We start from the raw sequence: 21,679 nt of genomic DNA on the forward strand, positions 1-21,679 counted from the left end.
CCCAAAGCACAGTGGACAGTCTGGTAGTGTTGAGTTTCCACAGTGAAACACAGTAAGTGTTGGTGCACTGGAAAAATGGGGACATGTAGATAAATGATCCTTATGTCCAATATAAAATGGAGACATCTACTAAATATAGGGAGGCAATGACAGATCTCGCCAACACCATGCAGAGTTTTCAAAGAAATTGAGGCCCTTTATATCCATAATTTTGGAATATTGAACAGGTTCGAGTAGAAACCCTGAAAGCTTTCCCCTTTCAGGGCCACTCTAATAATGCTCTGACCTGCAAGCTGCTCCAGGGCATTGCAGAAGTCCACGCACTTTTGCAGAGAATACAGGAAAGTTAGGAGATATAAAGCAATGTGGGGAAAGAGGCTGGAACTCTGCACTGTAACACTGTGGATCCAGGAGTCAAAATATTCTGGGCCCAGAAGGCCAGTAACTGCCCCTCACTGCTTGGAGGACTTACCCTGGGGTTTATAAACCTTGTGAGTTCAAGCCTTGTAGTGAAGTGGGTTTCTGGCTTAGTCCTAGACCTAGAAGCCCAAGACAAACAAAAGGAACTCTTCTTAGACTCTGAAGTAGCTGGCTTACTTTGCAGGGAAAAAGAAGGGACGCACATCAGATCAGGCACATGAGGTCCAGCAATCTACCCATGCAGTACAGTGGGGATGTTGGCATGAGCTCCAGTTGTTGAACAGGGGGATCCATAAGAATACAATTTAGACCAGCAGCAATGTCTGCAAACCAAACACTCGACGTCTGAATGATGGATGAAGCCACAACAGGCTGCAAGGCAGGGCATACAAAGAAAAAGTAGATCTTAGAAAAGGGCTCTAGGCATTTGTCCATTGGGTCCATAAACACTGGGACATCCAACAGGGATGGTTAGTGTCTTGTTTAGACATGAAATGGTCAAATCTTCCACCAGAAATTGAGGCCCTTTCTAAGGTCTACTTCTTCTTGGTGGGCCCTGCCTTACAGCCTGTTGTGGCTTCATCCATCTTTCAGACATTGAGTGCCTTGTTTGCAGACATCGCTGGTGATCAAAATATTATTCTTATGCATCCACTGTTCTCCAAGAACTGGAGCTCATACACAATGCAGCGAACAGGGAACTTTTACAGGAACCCATGCTCATAGCACTAAGTGCAATAAAAAAAAACATTACACCCACAAGTGCTTTTTTTTTTATCACTACTATTCCTTTATATTGGCTTTTGAAATTTACAAATGCAGCAATTTAGAATTTGGATGAAAGGTCTAGCACTGTGAAAACACCTTTTGAAAGATAAGTAGTGCATTTTATATACTACAGATATCAGATCAAAATGAGGGACAAATGAAGAAAGAAGGACAAAAGGAACTTTTTTCCACATCAGGGACAGTCCCTTGAAATTAGTGACAGTTGGGAGCTATGCTCTTGCGAACCATGTCCAATAAAACTGAAATGGTGTCTTTGGGTTTTGGAGTTATGTTCAAAGACATACCCCCTTGCACCTTGATGTCCGTGAAAGAAAGGCTGCCTTTCTCATTTTTTATGGCTCAGGAAGAAACATCCTCCAGGAAAAACAAGGACAGACCCTGGTGGAGATGGTGTATGCAAATATTTGTGGCCCTAGTGTTGTAAGTCAATAATCTAAGCCGAGACCTTTTCCATGAACTATATTATGGCAGAGAAAAAAAATCTTATCTAGACAGATCAGAAGAATGAGAAATATAACCCAACGGAGGTGCCTTTGAGGTGAGGACGGATTTCGGCAGGGAAAAAGAGGTCTGGGCTGTCAGTATCTGTCCATTTTAGGGAGGAACTACTTGCCCTCCCAATATTATTAGAGGGTCAAAAGTTAGCGTGGACCACTGATACCTTTGCACTTTTGATCCTCTATTCTTGCAAGCTAGTGAGGCAATCCCTACAGGAAGGGTAATGCCCATGACCAGGACACTGAGGTAGCTGCAAGAAAAATATGTCTCAAGCCTTGCAGGGAGCTGTCTACATGTGGAGAGCCCTGGGAAAGAGAGGAAAGGGTGGCCATTCACTACTGGAAAAAAATGAAGCCCATGCTCCAGAAGCAACAAACTGCATAAGCAACCGGAAGATGGCTGCGACAGACTTTTAAAGTGTTGCTGAAGGTGTAGCTGGTTCCCAGGATACACTACTAGTACTCACAAATGGTGGTCTGAATATGCCTAGCAGTCCCAGCAGGATGACAGGCCTTCAGACAATTCTCTTACCCGAAAGTCATGGAGTAGGTGACCCCAGACAAACTTAGCCCCTCTAGTGGGTGCACCAAGCAGGAGTCTTCAGGAACAAGCTTCAACAAGACAGGTGCAGCACAGCCCTGGACCTGTACAGTAGCTAAAAACACAAAGTGCACTAGATGCCTGGAGCTAGTCCACACAGAGTCCAGTGCCCTAAGGTCACATTACAGGCCCCTAGTGTTTCTTCCCTGTGGGGTCTGGGTACGGCTTCTCGGACAATGCCGAGTTCTAACTAATCCAGTAAGCTGTAGTAGTGAGCACTTATAAGCTCTGAAAACAATAAGGAAATCTAGGTAGAACAAATAGTATTGATAACACCAAAAAAAGATGAGAAAGTTACACTAGGAGCGTGGGCAGTTATGCTGTTATTTAACAATTCTGATTTGCTGCTAGTGTCTCCTAAAAATGGCTACATAACCCTACGTTTCTGAACATCTTCCTGTAACCCACAATTAACGATTTAGAAAATACAATTTTCTTTCTTGTTCACTGAAGGACAAAAGGTTTAGAGACGGTTTGGAAGTTCAAAAGCCAACTGAGGGTTGGACAACAGCAAAAGACTAAAAAGACCACAAAAACAACATAGCTGGGACTGTCTGCAGCTCAAAGGGCTCCCTGAAGGACCTTACTCCTGAAGTTGGCATCAGAAGAGGCCTAAACATTCACCTGGTAAAATGTCAGGATAGTGTAAACAGAAGACAAGGTGGTGGTCCTGCAACTCTGATAGAGTTGTTCAATGCTGAAAAGCCCAAGAGGTGTTTATAGATATAATAGGGTGCACTTTAACAGGAAAGGGTGAAACGCAATCTTTGAGAACATAAGCTTGAATGAAAATCTGCCTGAGCCACCTAGAAATGGTGAAACGTGTAGCAGGTTCTCTTTTACAGGGATCGTCAAGAATGACAAAGATATTCTGTATTTTATTGGAAGCAGCGGCTGCAGGGTAGACACACACAGCAATAATTGCATCCAGATAGTGGCGATAAATAAAAGCTCCATCTAATGAAGCCATAAATAGGGACAGAAGTACAATGTCCTGGTTGAGAGAAAGGCAGAAATGACCTTAGGATAAAAGGAATACCACCTTATCCTTGTGCAATGCCAGACAGGTTCTTTATAAAATAAGGCTGCCAGCTCAGACAGACCTCACACACGTGATGACAACATGGAACCCAACTTTGTGAGAGTAAAAGGGATATCCCCAACAGGTTCCAAAAGTGAACAGAACAAGCAGCACAAAGAGGATTTATGGAAGTTCCAGTAAGTTCAATGAGCATGAAGAAAGGACACTCCAGCACACACACTTCTAAATCTCCCACCTGAGGTCATGTTTCTCTCATTACACAGCTTAATCGTAGGGACAGTGGCAATCAGAGGTGGGAAGCCAAGTCCATTTCATGCCATTAACTAACCAATAATTATCTTTAAAAATGTAATCAAGCATGAACAGGGTTCAGCAATGTGTTCTGGAGTGCCCTTTCTTCATGCTCAATAACTTACTAGATCTGCCATACATCACTAGTGTGCAGACAAAACCTTTCAACTTGTGTGGAGCAGAGGCAGGCTCCCAGGCTCTGCAACCTGATTGTGTTGTGGGATGTATTGGAGAAATGGCATACTGACAGGTTCAAATTGTTGCATTTGCGGAGGCAAACAAAAGCCAAACTTAGATCTCACAGTCACGAGGGAGTGCACAGGGGAAGCCCTGTACAAAAGTCTTAAATTTTAAATTAAGAAATGGGAAGCTGGCAATCTTTGGAACAAGATCATAACATGGAAGTAAACTTCCTAACCCACAACAACCTTTTGGGCGTCAATTCAGAGAAAGTCCTGTCTCTCAGAACTTGGGCTTTAACAGCTTTTCCTTTATTTCCTATGAAACAGGGCAATGAACTGACCCAAGTGAGGAGAGTCAGACATTCAGAAGAACCTACAAAACATCTGGAAGCATCTGATCAGGTCAGGAGTACCACAACCGTCTGGTACAATTCAGTGCCACAAGAATCATCAAGGGGTAGTTTGTTGATGTACCTGGACCAGGAAATCCATATATGGCATCCTTTACCTGTGACAGGTCCTGCAACACCTCGAGGTGAAGGAATCATTCCCTGGGGTCCAGGCGCTGCCGGCTGACAGTCTGTCTGCCAATTGTCCATATTTGGGATGTAAATGTCTGACAAAGCTAGAATATGTAGTTCTACCCAGGACAGAATTCTTTCTACCTCCTATGCTGGAGAAAGACTTCCGGTTCCTCCGTGATGGCTAAGGTGCACCACGGTATGACTGAATGCCATTTGGATGGCCCTCCAGTCAGCATGTCAAGCATTGCAGCGACAGCCAAATTGCCCAAAGTGCCAGAATGTGCAAAGGGACACAAAACTGCTCTAGCATTAAGTCCACTGTGCCGATAAACTCTTCCGCGTCCCAAAAAGACTGGCATCTGTTGTAAGGATTTTCTAAGAAACCAGGAGAAAGGAGTTTCCCAACTCCAGTGCAGAATTCCTGAGCCCCCAAGCCACAGACAACCTGGTCCTCAATGCCAGGTGAATATGTCTGTCCAAGGATTAGACTGACTTGTACCATGAAGACAGACTGTTATGATGAATGTACCTGGAATGCAAAATGCAAATGGTATTGCCTCGAAGGCGGCTACCATCACCCCAGAACTGTCATGTGTTAAAGTTTGGGAGTAAAGACTTGGGGGACTTGAAGTCCAAGGTTTGTGGGGAAGCTGGGTGCCTGGTTTGGGAATATCTGTGGGGGCTGAAGACAAGGAGCATCTCTTTTTAGCCTCTGAGGGAGATATAAACCTTCCCAGCCTGAACTATAGGGTTCTTTTGCAGTGACAGATGAGTACCCTTACTATGGTGACATCCTTGATAAAAAAGTCAAAAAGCAGCTTCAAAGACGACATTCTTCAGGTTTTTCTTGCATGGCAGCTAGTATCTTTTGCCTGCAGGCTTCAAAAACAATTTGAGAGCTTGGAAGGAGACTGGATTACCTCTCATGGCCTTAGTCTAGTCAACTAGACTTAGGCATCCCAGCATTCCAACCAAGGCAGGTTGCAAGGCAATGCATGCCAGAGAGAATAAGGTATTGGAAAGAATCTCTAACCGCTTATCTTAAACACAGGTGCATCGTCCATTGGGATCATCAGTGCTTTGTTAAGATGGGATACTGCCACAGTGAGGGGCAGATAGCTTCTTAAAGTGTATCTATACCCAATTTTTTTTATTTTAGCTTTGGATAGAGTAGGGAAAAGTTAGAACCTCTGTTAGGTTTTGTTGCCATGTGGCTCTAGCAGGGAGATTTTCCCTCACTTTCTGAGGAAACTGATAATGCAAAGCTGACAGATGTCCTAGCACTCCCCTACTTAGAGAGCTTTCCCAATAAATCCTGTCTCGGGGACAACTTTTTTAAAAGAAGTAAAGGAATCTCTCCAACAGCAGTACAGACAGAAGAATGTAATCCCTCCCCAATATAAACAAATTAATAAAAAAAATAATTAAAAAATAATATAGATCCCTCACATGGATACAAGGCTATCAAATATTTGGGAGCTTGTCAGGAGTCTCTCAGTCCACATAAAGGAAGGGTGGAGCACTTAGACATTAAAGCTGCAGGCAGATTAAATAATGATGCTCCAGGAGAAAGCACAGGAGTTCACGTATAACATTTGTGGTCAGTTAGCAATCAAAGCTGAAATCTGGCTCAAAAATCCTACAAGAGTGCAATGGAAAAAAAAGCAAGGGAGGCCATGCCTGAAGGAGCCAAGAAAGGCTCAGAATATGGCAGGGACTAAAGTAGAGGGCAAATTTTCAGGTCATCAATGTCAGGCCCTTCAGAGGGGACACTTCAAGCAGCGCCAGAAATGTTAAAGGATTGTGAGCCTGAGGGAATGGGTACAGCAAAGCTGCTCCTAGTGTTTCTGGGATCCAATATGTTGCACTGAAAACAGGGACAACATAGCTCATGGTACAAAGCTAGACCTTGAGAACTTACAAATCAGCTGCTGGTAGCAGGACAGATTAAGATGGCCAAAAGGTGAGCAGGTCCCTGTAAGACCAACTGAGGATAGTGCACGTTATATAATGGCGAACAGCAGTGGGAAGTTGCTTCCTCAATCCTGATGAGTGGAAAAAAAAATAAAAAGTTGAGTGCATGTGACACTCCATCTAGCAGATGAAATCAGTGTTCAGTCCCTCAGCGCAAACCCTTTCCATGAGACAAAAAACTGTAAATAAATATTGTGCCAAATAGTTTTTAATAAGGTAGCTCCAAGTGCTTGGCCTGAAAAACCTACACACAAAAATTAGATTTGAGAGTCTGTGCCACAGTTCTGGCCCCAATACACACTCAGTTAGCAGCTAATATTGTATACACAGTTCTGGAAAGAACCACAATGCAGAGCCCAGAGTCTGAAGGCCACATTCCAGGCAAGCCCTGTGTTCCAGGTATGGACTCCAAAGCTACTGTTGAGACCAGCTCTAGCAACTTATAGAGGAATCCTGACAACGGAAAGTCAACTTGATTTATAAAAAAACAAAAAACAAACCACAAACAGTAACTAGTAGGTAGCAAAAAAGGAAGACTTCTCAGCAGAGAAAATCCATTCATCCTCCAAGGATAAAGCTGGCTCTGTTTTTCTGTTTGTTTGCCAGTGTCCAAATCCTCCTGAAGTTGGCAGAATAACCCAACAGTCTTTGAATTGCTGTGTCCCTCAATCACCAAAACTGATTTAATGATTTTTTTTTTTAAAGAAATACTTATTAAGCTAAATGGGTATTTCTTTATTTCTGTCTAGAGTCAACTTTTAATTCAAATAAAAGTAAATATAAAAAAGGTAAAGATCCTGTATTTTTTTTTTTTTTTTTTTAAATCTATTGTGGATTACAGAGCAACAATGAACTATGCTATAAGGCGATAGTCCAGGTTCCAGATGTTCTTTCAAGTACCAGACACAAGACACGTTACTAGCGTGTTAAAATTTTTAGGCCTGGCACTAAAACATATTGTAAGGTTCTTTACATGCAAGATTAATCACTTCCCATGTCTGTGCTTTGTATACAGAAATTACTCACAGAAAGGTTTGCGCTGTTTTTTTTGTAAACAAGATTTGACATATCTCTCGAGCTCTCTCAGTGTGGTGGGTTTCAGAGTCTCAAAATCGATTTCTATCTCATCAGGATTGGAGTCTCTTAGGGATGGTTCCCGGGACTGTATAATATGGACGACTCGGCCTAACTTTTCACCCGGGAGCCGGTTGATGTCTAAACTGAGTTGTCTCTTTTCATCGTAGGTCATGGGTAGACCCTCTTCCTCCTCATCCGAGTCGTAGTTGGCGGTCGGAGGCTGCTTTCCTCCTTTCTTCGGTTGCTTGCTGGGGAGAGATATTTGGAAGCACAAATTAAAAAAACACCACATTAAAAAGTGTCCTGTGTCTAAAGACGGAAAGTCTCATGAATAACTGAACAAATGCTATAAGTGGGGAAAAAAAAAAATTAAACCCTCTTTTTTAAATTTTCTACTGAATTGGTCATTAAAGCTCTGCTGGTAGTAAATGTCATAGCCTAAACTACTAGTAAAGCTTTTCTATGGAGGTAAAATTTTCCCTCTTCCAGGCACCTGTCTCCATATAATCTGAACATGCATGATCACTGAAAGTTTTTCTGACAAATCAGCTGACCCTCTAGAAGCTAATTTTAAGTCAGAACAGTCCATGTTTCTCATCCCTTTGTAGAAAGTACTGTAAAACAGATTTAGCCCCTGTTAACGCTAGTTTTCTTGTGCAGCTGCTGCTGCGCTGCAATGCACAACAACGGAAACCACATTATTCTCTATGGTGTCTGTTCACATCAATGCAGCACATTTTTCTTTTTCAAAGGTGAAGGTGCTACTTTGGCACAATTGTAGTGCATTGTTCCTGCATTGGCCTTTATGATGTCAGGGGCATTTGACTGCTGGAGCATAGGGAAGAAGAGGCTGTGTGGACCAGTCTTGCAGCACAGAGGAGCCTGCAAGAGTAGAGGACAAGGCAGGTAAAACCGTTTTTCCTGGTCCCCTAGCTGTACTCAACAAGCATTTAACAGTCCCACTGCAAGGGAGGCTGTTCAGTTTCCCTGGAGCTCAGTTTTAATGACATCAGGGCACCCTTTGCACCAAGGGGAAAAGAAGTTAAAAACAGCCACGTACTATACAGCGAGCACTCTGAAAAAGTGTAATTATCTACCACAGGAGCTGTCCTAGCCTAATCAATAGATTGCTTCAAAGGGCTGGATACACACGATAGAACTGGCTATTAGCATTTATGGGAACACAAAAATATAATAAAAAATGTTGATTCAGGGATCGAATTTTGTTTGTGGATCAGGAAGAATTTTTTCCCTCAGATAAAATAAATATTTTACAAGGGGTTTTTGCCTTCCTCTGGGTTAGATGTAGGTTTGGTGTTCTGAGGATGCAAGGTTTTTAATGCATCTATTATGTATCCTCCTCTATCGCACCTATTGCTCTCATCTTTAGACCAGGTGTCATCCTATAATGATCATACTATTTTCATATTAGTAAAAGGGATTGTAGTGATGATCAGCCCAGCTGCTGCCAAAAGGGTTGTTTGCAGTTTTTATTTCTTAAAAACAAGTTGGGAAGTTGGGTTCCCGTGCAAGGCTTAACCATTAGACATATGCAATCTATAGAAATAATTTGTGTTTCACAGCTTCCCTCAAAGTATTTGATTTCTTTTTACACTATGAGAAATAAAGGACATGTTGGAAGGGGGTGTTTTCTACCCAAGATTGAGTGTAAGCTACCCCAAAAATGAAGATTCTTTATACATTTTGGCTTATTCTTATTCATATACTTTAGTTCTTAAGTACTGTATTCTCTTCTGTTTTTATTTCTGTTATTGCTGGTACCTGGTGATCCTGTTAGTTCTCCTGTGGTCCTTTGTGAAACTGACCGCACAAAGCTGGAAGCTGATCCATGCTGGTGTGGTCAGTTTGTATCCATGGGATCACTGTTAAGGGATGCAGGACACCATGCACACATGGGTACATACAAGAGCTCTTAATAAACTTGGCAAAGCTAGGATTTATAATACCCAAAATACTGCTGCAAAAAGGTAATTCTTGGGCTGATACAAGTTGGCAAGGTGAACGTAGCAAAGCATTTTGGGTATGTGCTTTTGTTCTGACCTATTGGGAGCAGGGGCCACTGTAGTAGATGCAGTGGTGGTCGTCGTGCTGTTCGCTTTCTTTGTGGGCGCTTTCTTAGGTGGAACGGGCTTGGCTGGCTGGGCTGGTTTAATCTTCTTCTCCTCTTCAGTCTTCACCTTGTGCTTCTCTTTCTCTTTTTCCTTTTCTTTGTCTTTATCCTTTTTCTTCTTCTCTTTTTCTTTTTTCTCTTTCTTTTTCTTTGGTTTGTTGACCGGTGCCTGTGACAATGCAGCCAGCTGCTCATGTACAGCCTTCAGCTGGAAAGAGAGGATAATTACTGCATAGTATGATTTAAACCAAGGGTGGTCAATCTGTAGCCCTCCAGCTGTCTTGCAACAAAGTCCAATCATGCTTCTGCCCTTGGAAGTCACGCTTTTAACTGTCAGCCTTGCAATGCCTCATGGGACATGTAGTTCTGCAACAGCTGGAGGGCCACAGGTTGAGCACCCATGATTTAAATGCTCATTATCTGTATTATTGTAAAAAAACCTGTTATTAGGATTCCCCCCAGCCCCCATAATGCTCACCTGAGCCCAATCTCGATCCAGCGCAGTGCACAAGAACGACGCCTCCCTCTCTTCTCACTGGACAAAGAAGCAGCAGCAGGAACCATTGGCTTTTGCTGCTGTCAATCAAATCCTGTGATGAGGGAGCAGGCTATGGACACAGAGTGGCTCGGGATCAAGCCCACGAGTGTCCCCATAGGAAGTAGCTTAGGAGATGGGGAGCAGGTGGGGGACCCCAGCAGGAGGAGGATCGGGGAAGCTCTGAGTAAAACACTTGCACAGAGCAGGTATGACATGTTTATTTTTAAAACAATTAATCTTTAGAATCCCTTTAAAACTAAAGCCTGAGGGAGATTAAGAAAATTTGCAGGGAAAGAAAAATCTAAAAAAAAAAAAAAGCATTTTACAATTGCACATGTAAAACAAATCAGAATTTTAACACCCAATGGCTGTGTTTAACAATAACTATAATTTTCCATCAACTGAAATGGTGTATTAGCCGTGACAGGAAGGATATCTAATCTTTTCACTGTCTGAACAATTTTTACCCATGCACTACAATACACATTTGCATCTGGAGATTGTGTAAAACCCCCAAAACATTAAAGCATAGGGCAAAAATTAAATTGAAAACAATTTACATGAACATTTCCCCACGTTTTATCACTTTAAACATTCTGCAAGTACAAAAAGCTAAGTGTTGACGGGCAAGAAACATAGTGTGCTCCTACATTTCTCTGATATAACACAATTCCTAAGCACGTCAGCCCTGCCTACTTTATTTCTGATGGATTAGAAAGTACATACACATTTACTCCTCTCCCCTCCTCACATCTATAACTCCTCCTTGTGCATAGGCAGAGAGCACAGAAGTTACCAGCTTCCAAAATTTCTAGCACAAATCAACAGGTATTATGTTGCAATTATCGAACAGATTTAACAATCTACTTTCAATGGTATATTTAGCAGACCAAAAAGGGAGCAAAACAGACTTTTATTGTTGGGGCTGGAGGGTCCAGAGGAATGAGAATAGGGGAGTAGACAGGTGGGGAGAGCGAGAGGATTAGTGGGGAATGGCAAATAAGGCTATAGCTTCCATGAAAAGTCAATCTAGTAGAAATATATTTTCCAATAAGTCTTGTGTTTGTGTTGTAGTTAAGAGTAAAACACATTTTCTGCACTGCGCCTTTTAGGGCTAGGCCTTTTGGTTAAGTCCAGGGCAATTTTTTTTGCTAAGGGGCCCCAGAGCCTAGCCAGTGCATAATTGCATAGCCACTTATTTATTTATTTTTCTACCCACTGTTTTGTCACCTTTCACTTTTGTATGTGTTTTTTTTCCTCACTAGGATGGAGAGTGTGGGTCCTCGGGCCTGCCCTGAAGTCTAGGTGAAGGATGCGTGGCCATTAGGTTCCTTCCTCCCCTGTTCCTGAAGGAGGGGGGGGGAGAAGAGCTCCCTAACCAAGTATTTAGTGGTCGGCTTTGGCTAGCCACAAGGAAAGGGGTCCGCCAGGCCTTTTGGCTAGGCAGACCATGTGGAAAACTTTGTCCCAGTCAGGAGCCTTGTGCCCCAGGGTATCATGGTAGAGGTCCTACCCCTTCGGTGGGTTGAACTGAAGCACACCCCTAAGTGTACTTTTTATGCTTGTGTTTTGCAATTGCACGTTTTTTGTTCACTTACGGGTTTTTGTTTTTCGCACCTCCGCGGACTTAAAGAAAAAAAAAAGTAGTTTAAAAACAGCAGGAGTTTGGAAACAGCCAACTATCTTTGGTTGGTACTTGTGTTTGAATTTAAGTAAATCTATTTTTAAATGTCTGGTTTAGTTTAGTGCAGTACTTGTTTGGCATTTGTTTTTCGTGGTGCTTTTTGGAAGCTGGGATGCTGTCCCATTTGTATGCAGATTTCCAACCTATGTGATGACATTGCTTGTCTAAATTCACTGGTTAGTGCCCAGCAGTCTGAGATCTAAGTCAATTTGTTCTGTTGAGCTGCCCTACAAAAAGCCACCTCTTCCTCAAAGACTGCACAGGAGAAGGGCAGTGTGGACAACTGTTGGGTAAGGAAGGGAGAGGCCTGTGGACCATAAACATGTAGCTTTTGGTGCGACACTGCATAACTCCTATAGTGTTCTTTCTGAGCTAGAAGCAGATACAATGGTTGCAAACATAGCTGACATAGGAAGAAAAAAACTGCTGTGCCAAAAGTAACGGTTTTATCTGAGGTTCCATTCCAAATTGCCAAAAAGGAGAAGACATCTTCTTGTTGGTGATTAAATTGTAAGAGGTGTTTCTTTAGGAAATCATGTGGAAGTGCCTAAGGAAGTTAGAGGTTTATCTGATGCTACTGTTAGGAGAGATAGAAGGCGTATTTTAAAAATTGTCAAAAATGCAAGTGAAGAGTGCAATGTTGATGTTGTCATGCACCTTGGCACACATGATTTGTCCCAGAATGAAGTGTGTTCTATACAGAAGGATTTTCAGTATTTGGGACAGAATCTTCAACAATTAGAATGTACGGTTACATTTTCGGAAGTCTTACCTGTGCATATTGGACAATAGAAAAGTACTTCATATAGTAGAGTTCAATGTTTGGCTAAAGGATTGGTGCAAACCTGAAGGTTTTAGTTATGTTAGCAATGATGCTATCAGGTGGTTTGATATTGAGCTGCACAAAAGATGGTCTGCATCCCTCACACAAGGGCGCTGAGCGTCTTCGTATGGAATTTAGGAGGTTTTTTTTTTTTTTTTATATGCATTTAAACTGATAAATGGGGGTAGATATGTAATTGTTGAGGAGCATTTCTGTTCCCAGCAGGTTGAAACAAATGTGAGTGTTGCCAAGGACTGGGCTGATGGGGTGGTCACTTCAGATAAGGTTTCTGGTGATAACAATAAAGTAGTAGATAGCAGTGCTTGTCATGTCCTGTGCACTAATGCTGGTAGTTTAGGCAACAGGCTTTGTGAGCCGACAGCTCTTATGTCTAGGGACAACATAGACCTTGTTGCAATTAAAGAGACGTGGTTCAAGGATTCAAATGACTGGGAAATAACTATACCAAGGTATACACCATACAGGAAAAACCGTAGGGAAGAGAAGAGGCGGAGTTGCCATAGATGCCAAAAATAGCATAAGGCTATCATTAATTTGAAAAACAAATGAAATACTGGAAACCCTATGGGTTTGCCTTTCAACCAGAGTGGGATTATGATAACTTGTTGATTGATGAGATAACTCAAATTATGGTGACTTTAACATGCCTAACATTAACTGGAATTCTCAAACTGATATTACAAGTAGAAGCAGGGATGTAATGGTAATATACAAAGAAATGCAGCACAATATTATAAAATATATATTAATATGCATAAATCTTGCTCTGTGACAATAATTAAATACCATATAAGTGCATATTCTGTGCTAAAAACGTATTGCTTTATATACAACACAATAACAAACACTTCCTCATATTACCATGCGTTATCTGAATTCTATCCACTGTGTTTATCTAATAATAATGTCCCCAACATAAATCTTGGTGAACCGTCCCTTTAAGGCTCAGTGCTCCAAGTGCTAATGTGCAATTTCTTCTCTGTATATATTCATCCAGTGATATCGTGTGACCCCCAGTGTTGGATCCATCTCCGACACACTTATGCACTCACCTCGTGGTTTGACCCGAACCGTCAGGTCAAACCGCGCCTTTCCCTTGAACCCGGGCGGGTATACTGGTGTATCAATCTCCAACTCTTCTTGCACCTCCAAAACGCACCACTTGGACATTGACCCAAACTGCCAGGTCAAAAGCACGCCTTTTCCTTTAACCCAGGCGGGTTTGCTGGTATATATATCCAACTCCTCCTGCTCCTCCAAACTCCAAAACGCACCACAGAAAATTGAAAAAATGCTCCAGATTATGAAGCATATCAAATCATTGCAAACTTTATTAAAACTCTTAAAATCTCCCACATTTGTGTCCTTCTGGGACACTACAGGATCAATATCTTTTTGTATAGTAATTTTGTGAATGAAACTGCATTGGATCCTCTATCCAAGATGGCAGTACGTACACTTCTGGTTATGGCATGAAGTCATCGGCGTGCCCTACGTGTTATGTCATGTGACTTCATCAGGAGCTTGAGCACAGAATATGCACTTATATGGTATTTAATTATTGTCACAGAGCAAGATTTATTTATTTATTTATAATATTGCGCTGCATTTTTTTCTATATTAGTAATTGTATGTGGGAAAAAACTGTATATGTTAGCTGCAATATTTTACTTTATTTTATTATACGTATTTGGATAGGCATATTGAGCTGTAAGTTTTCCCATTATAGGGATGTAATGGAAGCACTGAACGGGCACTGTGTAAAACAGTAAAAAGTCCATCCCAAGGTGATCATATTCCAGACCTAGTAATGACAAATGGGGATCGTCTGTCTAATGTTGAGGTGGGAGAAAATGTTGGTTCTAGTGATCACCAATGTCTTTGGTTTGATAATAAAATAAGAACTGAAAAATCATACAAAAACAAAAAGTTTTATATTTCAAAAAGACTAATTTTGCTGAAATAGGTGAATTTCTAAATAATTAGCTGAAAGGTTGGAGTAAAACAGGAGTAAGTAATCAGTGGGCACTGTTAAAGTCTACCATCCTGGAGGCAACTAGATTACATGTCAGGCAAGTTAGTAAGAATAAACAGAAGAAAAAAACCCCAATATGGTTGACTAAAGAGATAAGCAGGAAAGTAAACGGAAAAAAAAAATCAGCATATAGGAGATTCAAGGAAACCGGAGGTGTAGCTGACAGAGAAGAGTATAAGAATAGACAAAAAGGAGGCCAAAACACATCAGTGTTGCCAAATCACAGAAAGAGGAAGAAATTGCTAAATCTTCTAAGAAAGGAGATAATACATTTAAGTACATTAATGATAGAAATAATATGATGGGATCACTAAAATGAAAATTGGGTACAGCACTTAAGTTAAGGGAGACCTGGATGCAGCAAACCACTTAAACAACAACTTTTGTTCAGTCTTTTCAGAAATAAATTATACGAACAATAATAAGTTGGGAAAACATATTGGTTCTAGTAAGGACAGTCCATTTTTTAGGATTTCCAGGGACAGAGATAGCAGAAGAACTGGCTCGGTTAAAGATTTAATAAAGCAATGGGCCCTGATGGTATTCATCCCAGAGTTCTACAAGAGGTATGGTTGATGGACAAATAAATGATCTTTTTTATCAATCTCTTCTAATAGGAGAAGTTCCCCATGACTGGTGAACAGCTAATATTGTACCTATCCACAAGAAGGGCAGCAAGGTAGAAGCTGGCAATTACAGGCCAGTGAGTCTAACACCGGTTGTAGTCAAGTTAACAGAATCACTCCTGAAAAAAAGGATCATTGATCACTTAAAAACATACAACTTGCTGGATCCAAAGCAGCATGGCTTTACTGAAGACAGATCATGTAAAACTAATCGGATTAGATTTTTTGACTATATTACCAATGTTTTGGACCAGGGTGGTGCTGTGGACATAGTGTATCTTGATTTCAGCAAGGCATTTGATACAGTTCCACATAATGATCGACTACAAAAGTTGTACAAGCTAGGAGTTAGCCCTTGGGTGGTTCAGGGAATATGCAGCTAGCTAAACGATAGATACCAGAGTGTGGTTGTAAATGGGGTTCAATTGGAAAAGAGACCAGTCACTAGAGGTGTACTACAAGTCTGTTCTAGGTCCTGTTCTATTTAATCTATATGCAAGTGATATAACTAAAGGTTTGTTGGGTAAGGTATGTCTTTGCTGATGACACAAAGGTGCGCAATAGAGTTGATATACCTGGAGGTGTAAGTAACATGGAACATGATTTGGCATTGCTGGAAGCTTGGTCAAAAACGTGGAAATTGCAGTTCAATGTTTCTAAATGTAAAATAATTCAGCTAGGGTAAAAGAATCCCAAGAGAGTACAATATTGGGGGTACATTGTTGGCCAGCACTTCAGAAGAAAAAGGACTTGAGGGTACTTATTTCAGATGATGATTGCAAAATGAGCAAACACTGTGGCCAGGCAGTGGGAAAAGCAAATAGAATTCTAGGAAGCATGACTAGAGGGGTCACCAGCAGGAGGAAGGAGGTCCCGATTCCCCTATATAGATCTTTAGTAAGACCTCATTTAGAATACTGTGTCCAGTTCTGGAGACCTCACTTACAAAAAGATATTGATAAGACAGAACAAGTCCTGAGATGGGTAACAAAAATGGTGACAGGTCTGTGTGATGAAACATCTCAAAAGTGACTACAGAAACTTAACATGTACAGTCCGGAAGTAAGAAGGGAAAGGGGAGACATGATTGATACCTTGAAAGGGGGTGAATGAGGTTCAGGAGGGCAGTATTTTTAACATGAAACCAAAATCAAGAACACAGGGACATGACTTTTAAACTAACTGGAGGAAAGTCCAAAACTAATCTCAGAAAGTACTCTTTTACTGAAAGAGTAATTGATGCTTGGAATAAACTTCCAGCAGAGGTAGTGAGCCAGTCAACAGTGAATAGCTTCAAACATGTTTGGAACAAGCGTATATCTCTACTCCGACAAGAAATCAAGAAAAAAATTAAAAAATGGGCAGACTCCAGACTATGGAACACTCGGCCTTTCTTTTTCTGACGTCACTTTTCTATGTTTCTATCAAGAGAACCTAGGGAAGAGGTCATGTTGCATAAAAGCCTGGGCACAGATCTTGATGATGGGGCTTAAAGTAGGGTGGGCATTCATAGATGGTGGAATATGGGATGTGGACCATGGTGAACACCCTAATGGAAAGGTGGAGGTCTGATTGTTCAATGGAAGTCTATTGCTTGTGGGGACCATGCCTGCACCAGTCTAATAATCTGACCAGATGGCAGACTATGCAGTGTTTACAAAAGTCAGGGAAATCTAAAGTGCCATGTGTTTTCAGTAAACATTGGTATTGTTTGAATTTAGGGAATTTCAAGTCCATACAAAGTCAACAAATAAAGTGTTAACTTGTGTAAAGCACAATGTAGGGATGTGTACAGATACAGATAAACTTTAATCGTATGAACTATTTACTGAAAATAAATTATTTAAGTCAGAACCCTATATTCTTGTCAGTTTACATAAAACCGTTTAGAAAACTTCAGCATTTCTTGCTACATTTACAAAATTGGAACAGGCTCAGAAATGATTAAATGCACTGCTGAAAAGCAAAAAATGAAAAGAAAGCGGTTCACCCACAAACCTGCAGAAGAGTTTTCAAAGAGTATTTTGTCCTCACCTGCTCCTGGAGTTCGGCCAGCCGCGTGGCTCGCTCTTCCTCAGAGTCAGAGCTGTCAGTCTCAGAGGAACTCTCCTCACTGGTGTGACTGCTCTCTACACTTTTACTGACCACTGGAGCAGGGGCCGGGGGTGGGGCTGGGGGCTCCACAGGCTCATCCGGCATCTTTGCAAATCTCATCTCAAAAACATCCTGTGGTAAAGAGAAGATCAGAAAGAATAAACACCAGAAATTGCAGCAATTAAGCCCAAAAAGTCTGCATAATGAAGAGTGGCATGAAGAGGGAAAGTACCACAGTACACAGTTATGGAAAAAAAAAAGCAGGGATGACTGTTCACATTTCCCTGCAAGTTGCCTTAACTGGCAATTAAAGATGAATTCCAGGCATGGCATATTTTTCTGAATGAATGCAAAGTGTTCTCCGATTGGCAGGGGAGTGATGTCATATTCTCCCAAAGATTTCTCTGAATGGTGCCCGTGTCAAGCAGCCGACCTCCTGTATTCACAATGCATCAGGCCAGCCGCACGGGACACGGAAGCAAGTGGAGATCACTTTAAGTGGAACATTAGTCTGAAAATAAAGTCCTGCTAGATCACTTCAGGCTGGCCCCTTTTGCAGGTATAGTGATGTAAAACATTAAAGATAAGTGCATACACGGTTTAAAATCCAGTAATACACCGGATCACCATGCTATGCACATGCTCAGTTGCTCACTATTTTAGGTATTTTAGGCACTGTGCCAAATTTGTAGAGGCCAATCTGCAGACAGTCTACATATTTATTGCTCGGGGCTCTGGGCTTAAGCAAAATGGCCGCCTCCAGCAGGAAGGAACAGGAACATGCAGGAGGCAATTTACAGCACACACTAAATTTTGGTAGCATAATTATTAATGTGGAATGTACTTTATGTTCCTTGCTAAAGAACATTATTTTTCTTTATCAAGTGGTTATGGGTAAAGTTCAATTTTAAGTAGTGGTGACTACCTCAGTTATTTTCCACTATCAGGGGCATCAGCCAGATATGGTATATATGTAATTAACCTGGTCCAAGCTAGACCAATGTAACTAAGTAAAAATATACCATGCCTAGAATTCTTTAACACTCCCCTCCTGGAGAGAGGTTCAAAATGACATGTGACCCAACATGACAGGGACTCCCCTAATGGCTAAAGGGCCAGCAAATAGTAGAGCCAATTTCAGCCATTTAAAAAAAAAATGGGTTGTGTCAGAATTGGCACCAAGCTTTCTGTCAGTAAACCCCTGCCATCAGTATATCCTCAAAAATTCACCTACTCCATGGGTATTCAGTTTTGTAGCTAGCAATAAGGAGAGACAGATGAGAGGGACCAGTTTTCAGTACTGTACTCAAAGATATGGAATTCACAGGCAAGTCAAAATTATCTTAAATCATACAGGACTTACCATAGACCATGGAACGTTCCCAAGCAATACATTGAGGAGTGGACAACTTAACAAAGAGACCAATAGAAAAGAAGGGTCAACAGACCCAAAACTCAGGCAACAACTTGAAGAACCTTGCAGCCAAAGCCTGCATCAGAAGAAGCCTGGACAACCATGCAGCAAAATGTTGAGAGAGTAGGAACCAGCTGAAGACCAGGTGGCAACCTTGCAAACATCCAAAACTGATGCTTAATACTGAAAACCCCAAGAAACGCCAACAGCTCTGGTGGAATTGGCATGGATAGGGATGGAAAAGCCTTTTCTTTGAGGTTGGATGCAAGCTCTGGAAATGAGCTGCTGAACCACCTGGTGGAAGAGGAATCAGTTTGTCCCTTCCTGGGACCTTCAGGGAAGACAAAGAGGAACTACGTTTTTCTGAAGAAAGACATTGCAGCTAGGTAGAATCTCCTCAATAGAGGCTACCATGAAGTCCAGAACCCTTATACAGAAGCAAAAGCAAGTCATGAGATGTCTGCTTGACCTGAGAGTCAGTGAAGCAAATTCTTCATGGAGAGGGAAAATTTCTGCCTGAGCTGTGTCCAAAATCAGCCCCAAATACTCCAAAGACTTCTTGAAGTTGAGCACCCATCAAAAGGTTTGAAGGAAATGGACTGTCCTTTGAATGCTGAAAAACAGGACTGTGGCTGAGGAAACTTTCAGCAGGTGGTCTTCCAAGTATCCACTGATCCGAGAGAAGCAATGACAGATCTTGCAGACTTCCTTAGGGCATTTGGGGACATGCAAATATAAGTTTAGGAATTGTTAGGTCCAGAATGGGCCAAACTGCTTTGGAAATGACTAGGTTTGGTTAAATCCCTTTGAATCTTTCCTCTGCAGGAACTGGGATTACCACTCCTTTGTGACAGTAATTGATTTACAGCAGCCCTAGAGTTTGCCGGTCTTTGACATAATGCTGGCAGATTGGAAGGTTAGGAATGAAGCAATGGGCATGGATTGAAATATTTCACAGCCCCTGGAAATGACAGATTGGACCCAGAGGTTCTGGATGTCTCTGTTCAATACTGGAGCAAATGTCAACAAGAGTACCAGCACTCTGGAGAGTGTGGGCACCGGTCATTGTAAAGATGGCTTCGGAAATTACTTGGAGGGCTTGGGGTCCATGGCTTGTGACAAATGGATGGACCTCCTTTTGCTTAAGAGGATGGTTGTGTGGCATGAATGAACGAGGTAGTAATAGGCTTAGGTTGCTTTTTGTGGGGTAGGTTCAGTTGACTAATCTCTTAACCACAAAATTCTGCACATACGCACAGCAGTGTCATCTTGGAGACCTGGTAAAGTACATTTTCTATGACAACACAAATTAGCAGTGCCGAGGGCATGAACTGCAATTGTTCAAGCAGAACACAGTCCTCAAACACAGGATTGTGTTCTCTATTCAGCCCTGAATGCAACAGTTTGTCAACAGGACAATGCTGGTTGTAGGGCAGCCCAAGCAAGAGCAAAAGTTGCATTCAATATGGAATTTAAGAATCTATTGATAGAATTTTAAAAGGAGCAAACATCCTTAACAGGAACAGCAAGATGCTTGTTGAGAACAGAAATAGCAGGACCATTTTTTCATGAATTCCTTTTCCATAGGATATAAATCAGCAAAGTGTTTTGGAAGAAGAAATACATTTTACACACTTGACCTGGACAATCTTCATGCAAACCACAGTTAATTTGTATGCACAAGGAAAAAGTCAAGACTTTGCCAGCCATTTTGTGCTCATAGCAGCTTGTTTAGGCCAAGGAGATTCCGGTGCTGCTAGGCAAAGACTAGCAGTATACACCCAAATCGATAAGCAAGCTCACAGTTGAAATCACATGGCATGATGCCTTTACGTGTGTCTCATAGCATGCAGGAGGTAAACCTTTCTCTCTCAACATCTTCTTCAAAAGAGATTAGGAGGTTCAGGGTCACACTGAATAGATTTAGGTGGCGGAGGGGCAGAAGAGTGCTTTTGGGCCCTGGAGACTAAAGATTGTAGAGGGCAGAACGGTTTCCAAATAAATTAGACAAAATTGCAGTGAAATCTGCCATAGTCAGATAGGCTGTCTGTTGTTGGCCTGAGAAGGAGCTAGAATTGAAGGAAGTGAGCTGTGTCAATATATGACTTTGCTCCGATGCAGGTGAACAGCTATCACATTATAGGTTTTTCTGGTTTTCCTCAGATAAACCCCATCTTACCTTATCAAAGCTGCAGGTTTTCAGAGGTGACCAAAACGTAACCAGTCATGGTGGACAGTACCCTCTAACAGGTCTTCAGGGTCTGGATGCTATAGATATGAACCATGGCTCTGGTCCTACATAGCACCTTGCAGCTAACGACACTGGAGGAACTAAGCGGCAAGGTGAGCGCCAAAAGCAGGGTGAAGTGCCTGAAGCACAGGCCGCCACTCTCCAAGTACATTTCCCAAATATACATTATGCATAACTGATCCAGAAACTCCTAGTAAGCCCTAAGGCAATATGCAGTTGAAACTTGATAGAAATGTCAATCAAAAGTAGTGAAGAAAAAAAATAAACAGTTTAGAAAATTCTCCAAAGAGAGGAGGCTCATTAACTAAGCACACTAACAACAAAACGGAGTCCCAAGAAATTGATGGTGCACTGTGGGAGTTCCCAGCAAAACTTTTGCCGCTGTTCAATTATCTGAAGGTAGCAGCATATAACCCGTGGTCTATGGCAACAAGTGTTGTGGCCTGTACAATTAGGATAGCATTTTTACTGATTCTCTTTCTTTCAGTGGTATTTGATCGCCTGTGCAGTTTTAATTTTTTGCACTACAAGCAAAAAAAGACCGACAATTTTCAGAAAAAAAAAACACACAATATTTTGGACCTTTTGCTATTAAACATGTCCAGTAAAAAATTTTTAAAATATCGTATTTCATCAAATTTAGGCCATAATTTAATCTGCTACAT

At 41.6% G+C, this 21,679-nt stretch overlaps 1 protein-coding gene across 5 annotated transcripts in view; it reads right to left on the reverse strand.

The window, feature by feature from the left end:
• The window catches only part of BRD3 (bromodomain containing 3), an 89,300-nt gene that overhangs the window by 12,827 nt on the left and 54,794 nt on the right, over window positions 1–21,679 (reverse strand). For 4 of the 5 annotated variants that reach the window (XM_089685283.1, XM_089685282.1, XM_089685280.1 and 1 more), the window contains exons 9-11: window positions 17,290–17,481; window positions 9,459–9,736; window positions 7,347–7,645 (exon numbers count right to left, since the gene is read on the reverse strand). In XM_089685283.1, coding sequence (XP_089541409.1) covers window positions 7,347–7,645; window positions 9,459–9,736; window positions 17,290–17,481 — 769 coding nt within the window. The remainder of the gene's footprint in view (window positions 1–7,346; window positions 7,646–9,458; window positions 9,737–17,289; window positions 17,482–21,679) is intronic. The other variant, XM_089685285.1, reaches the window with a different exon arrangement.

Source organism: Staurois parvus, unplaced genomic scaffold, assembly GCF_062004578.1.
Source record: "Staurois parvus isolate SC_StPar_1 unplaced genomic scaffold, SC_StPar_1.0 ptg000365l, whole genome shotgun sequence".
NCBI lineage: Eukaryota > Metazoa > Chordata > Amphibia > Anura > Ranidae > Staurois > Staurois parvus.